Source organism: Morone saxatilis, unplaced genomic scaffold, assembly GCF_004916995.1.
Source record: "Morone saxatilis isolate NCDOM2014 unplaced genomic scaffold, NCSU_SB_2.0 Contig0, whole genome shotgun sequence".
NCBI lineage: Eukaryota > Metazoa > Chordata > Actinopteri > Moronidae > Morone > Morone saxatilis.
The window spans coordinates 5,732,367-5,740,825 of NW_023339650.1; the positions used below are offsets into that span (position 1 = coordinate 5,732,367).

At 41.0% G+C, this 8,459-nt stretch overlaps 1 protein-coding gene across 1 annotated transcript in view; it reads right to left on the reverse strand.

Annotated features, from left to right (window-relative positions):
• ahrra (aryl-hydrocarbon receptor repressor a) overlaps nt 1-7,797 on the reverse strand; it is a gene marked incomplete in the record, with an annotated part of 62,644 nt that extends 54,847 nt beyond the window's left edge. The window contains 3 exon segments of the mRNA XM_035654710.1: nt 4,672-4,853; nt 6,968-7,060; nt 7,468-7,797. Coding sequence (XP_035510603.1) covers nt 4,672-4,853; nt 6,968-7,029 — 244 coding nt within the window.
• Nucleotides 7,798-8,459: the final 662 nt, after the last annotated feature.

The window sequence follows — 8,459 nt, forward strand, 5'->3', positions numbered from 1 at the left end:
AGCCACTGAAATTATATCAGACAGAAACAGCTAAAGAATGCCTCAACTTCTGCTTAATTAACCATAAATGTCTACAGAAGTACAATGGCAGGCTGAAACAGATAAAATACAGACACCAAAAGCGACAAGAGACATTAATGTTAATTTAAAATCAAATAAAAAGAAAAACTCTACTGCACAAGTCACAGTTATTCACAAATACAGTCTGCTCGTGTAAGGTTGTTCAGTTTGTTCTGGTTTTAGAGTATATAGACAATAAAGTTGTATATCCTGGTATATCCTTCTATTTGAAATAGTGGCTGAAAAATGTGGAAGAACATGAAAAGAATAAAACTAAACAAAAGCATATTCCCTGTGAGTCAATACTGAGGGTGGAGGAGCAGGAATGTTGGAAGAAATTAGGGATAAATTCCTTCTACGTGATCCCACGAATGACGATGAGGACAGGGAGAGGTAGAAACAGGCAATGAGAAAAACACATGGATTAGTGCCAATGCCCCCCCCCCCCAAGGGTGTGACTGGGAATCTGATCGCAGCGCCACGAGGGTCAAGCACTGTCAAAATAAGCCTCTGTCGCCTCTCATCAAACAACCAACAGTCAAAATAGCCACCATAGCAAGTACCCACCAATGCACACACTTAGCAGACAAACGTGCATGCTTTACAGTTAACTTTTCTCAAAGAACTCTTGTTTGTTCCGCTTTATCACAGGCAGACAGTAAGAGGGAATGAAGCCTCAACAGAAAAAAAACACGCAAAACCAACCAAAGATGTGACCACATTACACACAAACAAAGCCCACAAAAGCAGCGCCAACATTGCTTTAGATTTACTGAGACACGTATCACGCCAGCAGCTAATATTAATGCATTAACATGAATTACATCAACTGATATCAGGCCTGTGGCAGTGCCATACACTAGCCTTATAATGCGCAGGCTGAACATTAGGGAAAAGGGTATGTCCTTTATTATATGGTCTCCAAGTCCTATGCCTTACTCCCATCTGAATCTCATCACAAGCCTTGTTGACTTCTGGTCTTGTTAGAGCCAGTTTCAATTCATACTAGTCCAGGAACACAGGATAAAGGAGAAAAGAGGAGGAAAGAAAGGAAAGGTGACACACACTTGATTGATTCACATTCTTAATCTAAGTAATGACTCCTCATCAGTTGTTTTTTTTAACAACATATCATGATTGCTTTTATGTCACTGAAATACAAAAAAACAACCCCCTGTCTGCATCTTATAAAAAGTATGAATTAATTAAAAAGGGAATATTCCCTCAAAGGTTTTCCTTAATTATCTGATCCCATCTGAAAGTATGGTCATAACCTGATTAAATTTTAGAAACAAAGCAAACTTCTAGTCTCAATAATGAGATAAAAAAGCAGTGAAACACAATCGCGCAAAACAGACTCCAAAAAACACACCGGAGGAGAATAAAGGCAATCGGGGCAGAAAGACAAAGGAGGAGGGATAGTTAATCCTCAGGGTAAATATTTAACAAGCTCAGCAATTACAGTGAAGGCAGAGACCTAACATGGAAGAGAAGGGAATTACAGCCTGCTGACTGTCAACACACACACACACACACACACACACACACACACACACATTCACATGGACCTTCTCGCTTGGGGAACTGCCTAAAAATGCTGAAAATATGGATATCCTGACCTAAAACATTAAACTAAAAACATGGGACAACAAGTCCCACAGAGCCTGTAGGCTAAGGACTGATGATTTGGATTTTTGTATTATTGTCATTATTATTCTTATTATTTTTTTAAGGGGTCTTTGCCCCTCTGGACTTGTGGCCCATTTTCACTGGCTCGGCATGCTTTACCTGCACCATGGAAAACACGATTATATGCATTTCCACTGTATTCTCTCAACTAGAAACAGGCAGCAGAGTAACTATACACCTTTGCAAAGAAAGGAGGCAGTCATATATCTCATTGTGCCCGTAAACACATCACAACTGAATCTCATGGAATATGATGAATAAGGTAAACTGTGTGAAGAGAATCTCGGTCTGATGTCGACTTGTTATTTACACATACACACTGGCAGACATACAGACAGCCTAGGGGTTTATTTACATACAGTGCATAGGTACACACTGTTCACTGGGCTCCACCCTTGAGGAGTCACGCAACAGAGATGACAGGTAGAATCTCAGTGTGCTTCCAAAACCACCTGCTACTCCATTTCTCTTCTTCTTGTCTGTCCCTAAACCTGGTCACACACTGTACATGTAATTCCTATAATTTTCTTATAATGGAGTTAATTTAGTCAGTAAATCTGTGTTTTAAAAAGACAAAACATATTATACAGTACAGCCAAATCCTGTACCCACTTAGTCACCACAAACTGAACTGGACATCAGTTATGACTGAGTAGCAACTTCACACAGTCCCCCCCTGTGGACAAAAAGGAGAACTGCATCAGTATAAGAAGTAAAAATCTTAATTGTTTTTCTCTGACTGAAACTGTTTATAGATCTAAACGAAACTTAAGGTTGCAGGTTTTGTGGTTTCATAGCATGCTGTCAGTGAATGACTCACTTTTCAAAAAAGTTGAAGCGTAAAAAAAAAAGAGCAGATTATGACTGTTGTTCCAACCACAGGAAGGATGTGGATATGTACTTGCTGCTCATCTTAGATTTATCTGGAAAAGCTCTGGACACACTCCATGTTTAAATACCAGTGGAAAAACTGTGAGAGTAAAGGCAGTTGACCACAGAGAGGGAGGGCAGAGGTTGCACATGTGTACAGAGCCAAAAATCCCTCATGTTCCACTCTGATTAATCTCATTAGTGTAGCATCAAAAGACAGCTAAGCTGGTCACTACTGCCACTGATAACAAGGCATCCAGCAGAGGCAGAGCAAACAAATAGAGGCTCTGGTGTTAATAGAGGAGAGAGTTCAGAGGAGGAGATCCTAAAATAACTCCTGATAAATGCCACATTTACTGTTAATATTAATGCCTAAAAAGCTTACTGTGACTACAGAAGGTGTGCACAGAAAGCTATTAGCACTGTCAGACAATACACAAGCAATATCACCACTCACTTTCAACACACCTTTCAACACTTTTAGCAGTTTCACACACATGACTGAGCCTTCTCCATTTTCCAATAGGGAGGGCCCCTTAGAGCCCTCGCTTGGCACTGACACTCGTCAGCACTCTTCATTGAGGCAGCGGTGGCTGTCTTTATCTCTGCGTGATCCCTTATCCGGGAAAGACACCTTTAATAAGTCCGATTAGCACCTATGCTGCAACTTTGCGTGATGGCTAAGCTAATTGAGCATTCAGGGTAAAACAAGTAAGTGTGTGTGTGTAAAGTTGCATGACTCCGGCCAAGAGGATGCCAGCTGTTGGGTGCCATGCCAAACCATGGAAGCAGATGATGGAGATTAAGGATCAGAGGAGGAGAAGGTGAAAGAGGGGAGACACATGTGTCGGAGAGGAGATGGCTGCAAAACCTTCAGCTGGTCAGAACTTTACAAATCCCTTGCCAACTCCAAGAAAACCACTTTGGATGTGGACTTTTTTCAGCCCCCAGGACTACGAAGGCAGTGAGCCTCACAGGACCTCTCCACAGCTTCCTCTTTCTACTTGCAAGGATCTTCCCTGGCAAGACAGAGAGAAATGCGTCTTTCTTCTCAATAAAATACTAACTCTTGTTTTTCAGAGCTGCCGCATCCAGCTGTGCCAGTAGCCTCTGTGCTGATAAGGCAGCCGCTGAAGGCCGGCGGCAACGAAACGCGTTCTGAAGCGGCCCATGAATATTTGAAGTGGATTGTGGAGTAACATGAGGAGAGGAAGGGAGGCGTTCAGTGGATGGTGGGAGGGTGGGAAAACAAGAGTGTGCCTTGAAATGCCTTTTAATTACATGTGACTACAAGACAAAAAGGGAGTATCAGCAACACGGGAGAATGAGATAACATAAGAAATACATTCTCTTCAATATCAGCTAATGGGGCATGACCACAAAATATAGTGACCGGAAAAAAAAAGAAAAGCTTGATTAAAGACAACGCAGAAGAGCACACCCCCTATAATGCAAACAATTTATCCTTTGTGCCTTACATTGTCAGGTAGTAGCTCTTATCTCAGTTCAAGTCATAGAGCCTGGGGGATTCTTACTCATGAGGCCCATAGAAAACGTTTCATTGGTTATTCTAAGAGTTTACTATAACTGGATGCACTGCTGACATATGAGAGAAAGAATGCAGATAGAAGCAAAACAGATTCATTTACTGAGCATAATCTCTTTCTGTTTCAGCCACATATTTGAGTCCTGGACCCCTAACAACAGCATTCAGCACAGGGTTTCAAAGGATTAGTGATGTAGAAAATATTTAAAGTGACAATTTCCACAATACTGCAAAATAGTATTTTTCTTTTCTTTTCCTGAAACCAGGATATTACTATGACAAATACACATTACTACTACTAATATTGATAAAATATTGTTGTATACTTATGTAGCATCTGATTTCAGATTTAACATTGACCTATAAGTCAATTACAGCAGCAGATATCTCATTAACCCCATGTTAATGCCAACTGAGCAGCTTACTACGAACTCAAAGACAAATTTCAACAACAACAAACCAAATACCCCAGCCCCCCAACCTGTCACAACAAATGTCATCTTTACCTTGGAAGAAACTCTTGACGCGGAGGTAGGAAACTGCGAGGCGCAGCACGGACAGCTTGTCCAGCTTGGAGATGACATCCGGGGGGAACGGCAGCAGGCTGGCCAGCCGGTCCAGCTCAGCATTCAGCCTGTCTCTGTGCCGCTTGGACGGGTTGGTTTTCTCATTGGAGGAAGACGGCTTCCTGATGACAAGACGGAGAGAGGGGAGAGAGATAGATGGGGTTGAATGGCCATCGGGACGTGTGTGTGGACAGACTTGTCAGAGATCATGCATTCAGCTGTAAAATAAGAACCGTTTTAGCACACTTACGCAGCAGGCAGTAAGTGACAGCAGCACACAGACACGGATTAACTTGGTTAACTTCACTTGTTGGAGCCGCTACTGTTAATTGCAAAGTTAGATTGAAACTCATCCACACCACATGACACAGGCCTTTTTTTAGAGATTGCCGACCCCTGATGGTCTTGGGCTAAAAGATAATGTTATTCATGATCAGTGATATAATTCTAAACTCTGGCTAATATCCTGCATTTAATGTATTTCACCACACAAAACTTCACAACGCTCATATCCGCTCAGTTTCTGGGGAAAAATTTGAGTAATACCTGACTCTTAAAACTGTTTATTGGGTGAAAATAGGACACTAAACTATTAGAGGAAACATTAGTATGAATTCATAAATAGTTACCTGTCAGTTTTGTTCCTCATTATAGCGATATAAACTACAGGATCACGCTTTGTCTGACTCTGGCAAGCCAACCCAAGTAGACATACAACAAAATAAACCACACTCTACACAAGTCCCTCTTTTTTTAAACTGTATTTCCTTTTGACTCAGCCTTCCCCAATACACCATGCACCACTGGTTTGTTTCCTCCGATGACAAGTAAGATTTGTTTCTTCACAACAGGACAAAAACAAACAAACAGTTGAGTCAAGGTTCTCTTCCTTCAAATCTTCAAATAGGTTTACATTAAAGAAAGATATTTGTATTTACTCAAATACTCTGTGGCCGTTCCTTCCCTCTTAGCAACTCCTGTCAGTAAATGTGTTGGACATATACTGCATCCTCCCTGGTGACATAGAGAATTTAAACTGCTGCTCAGGCACAGAGTTATTTGTGTATTTTAGTAAAGTGTACCACAGCTTCACCAGCTGAACTTAACATGATCCGCATATGTAATGGTCAGCTCCGATTTCCACAGCTGAGAGTTTGCGTTCATCTCCACAGAGACGGAATACTTTTACATGATTGCACTGACTTTGTTGTATTCTGATGAAACAACTCATAATCACTTATTCTCCATAAGTTATGACTGGAAAATACACACAGGAATGCGAGTGGATGTCAAGGATTATTCAGCTAAACTCAAGTAGTAAAAAGTTTACTTCACTTGGAAGTCCCACAGTATTTATTAGGAACTGAAGGAGCCAAAACAAGAACATTTCAATTTTTTTTAAAAGAGCATTGCTTAAGATCAATGAATAACAGGATGCACTGAATTATAATTCAATATCCTAAAATAACTTGCAGACTAGAATTTCAAGAGTATAGGTGTGCCCATTGCACAAACAGTATCGATTTGATGTGGCAAAGATTTCCTTTCAGTTCTGCAGCAAAGGCAAGGCAAAACATGAAAACTTTATAAATGCCACAGGCCCTGTTATATTACCACTTCCCTCTTCAAAATCTTATATAACCTAGATTCACTATTCATGACATCAGCCGATAAGATCCTCCAAAAACAGTTGTCCCCCTTTTCATCAAAAACAATGGACAACTAAAATACCATCAACCAAACACACACTGCCTGCACGTATGTAGATTGAACATAATATATGTATATATATGTATAAATTTATGCTAAATGTTATTCTGCTGCCAATAATTAGGGAGGCAAATACACATATAAACGTATATACAAATAAACAACCACTTTATAATAGCCAACTATTAATAAGTGCTATATTATTAACAGTATGTTTGCAACAAATAAAGCTATTCTCACTGATATATCTGATTAATATATATAATTTTATTCTGTGCTCAATTTCTATTTAAAGTCCAGTCAACACCAACTGGAGCTTCTACCGTTATTTCCACCTTCATGTTGCTGCAGCTCAGTAACTTTCCTTTTATTCTTTAACGTACCAAATCATGAGAGTAAAGTGTCCCCTGTACATTAGCAGGGTAGTAAAAAAAATAAAAAAATAAAAGCCACCCACAAAATGTGCGGCCAGTAGTCTGCAAGAAGCCATACAACAAATGGAACATATTCAGCAGCGCTCCTTAACTGTTTCTGGATGGGCTTCCTCCTCTTTCGGCCCGCATACATGCAGTCTCCCGGAGGGATCATGGTCTTGCGCTCCGTGGAGGTAACAGGTGCGCTGCGGGTGAGATAGAGAGAGTTAACTTCAACTTAACACATGGAACACAGTGAGCATTCAGACCCGACCGGTTGTTGCACATTATGCCACTAAAAGTCACTCCTTGGGGTGACATTTGCAGTAAATCCCCGCATCCCTAAAATTAAAGCAAAATAACCCTAATTACCCTTAGTTAATATGTAAACAAAACAGGCTGTGCATTGGCTAATTATTAAGATTGATGGCGCGTCAAAGCTCAATAGCCTATAAATAATTGCCAGTAGTTTCAAAATAAAATAACATACAAGCAACTTATCTGATCAATATTTTAAAAAGCACAGAAGACATGCAGGATGCCAGTAAAGAAACAATAGAATAATAATGTTAATAACATGGCACAAAAATATCACAACAATAAAAGCACTCACCCAGAATCTCGGCGGGTATCAGTTAATTCCAGTATAATGTCTGCTGTTGAGCCACATTCACTTTAAGTGCAAAAAAAGAGATGCGTCCCTGGGTGCACCGACTCGGTAATGCCAAATGATAAATCCAAGAGAAATAAAACAAATCGGAGAGGTCCTCTGTGAGCTCCGAGCTGATGTTTTCATCAGCTTTGCACTGCTCGGGGCAGATGTTGGCTGATGCTTTATACCCAATTGAGTCGCCTTCACTTCCTCGCGTTTCAGGTGGCGGATTCCTCTGAATGACATGTCGAGCTCTTCGCACGCAACTCTCTGCCTCACAAACAGAGCGCAGCGAGAGCGCACACACACACACACACAACACAACAACACACACACACACACACTAGGCTTAATCCGTGCTGCTTTCAAGTACTGTCTGTTTATGGGAATTGCCATTTTTCCATTTTCTTATGCTTGCATACATATTAATGACAATTGCTGTTATAAAGGCTAGTCTAACAATACAAGCTACGTAACAACCCCTTTCTCACTGTGGCTGTTATTTGTTTTTAACATACTCTGATAAGCACTAGGCAGGCTACATTCAAACGTTGTGTGTCCAGAAGGATTTCCTCTTCTCTTCTCTGGCTACAGCTTCCTTTTGTCTTCCTAAAATATTATTTAAAATGCCCCCGACAACACCATACCGATACCACCTGTGTTACACTATGTGTATTTTCAACCTAAATCATTTTTTAATGCCTATTAGTTATATTTACGAGGAGCACGTGAAAGTAGCAGTAGCCCAACCCGACCTCAGTCGCGCGCTGCACACACACGTTTTGTGAGCAGCGCGAGGGGAGGGATCACACGCGAAGGGCAGCGGAGACACAAATCTCCAGATTCACACCGAGGCTCTCCGCGGTCGACGGCGCTCACGGACCTGGAGGGGCTGGGTTTTTGTTTTTGCCACAACGGCCTGTTAAAGACAAGTACACGTTTTTACAACCACA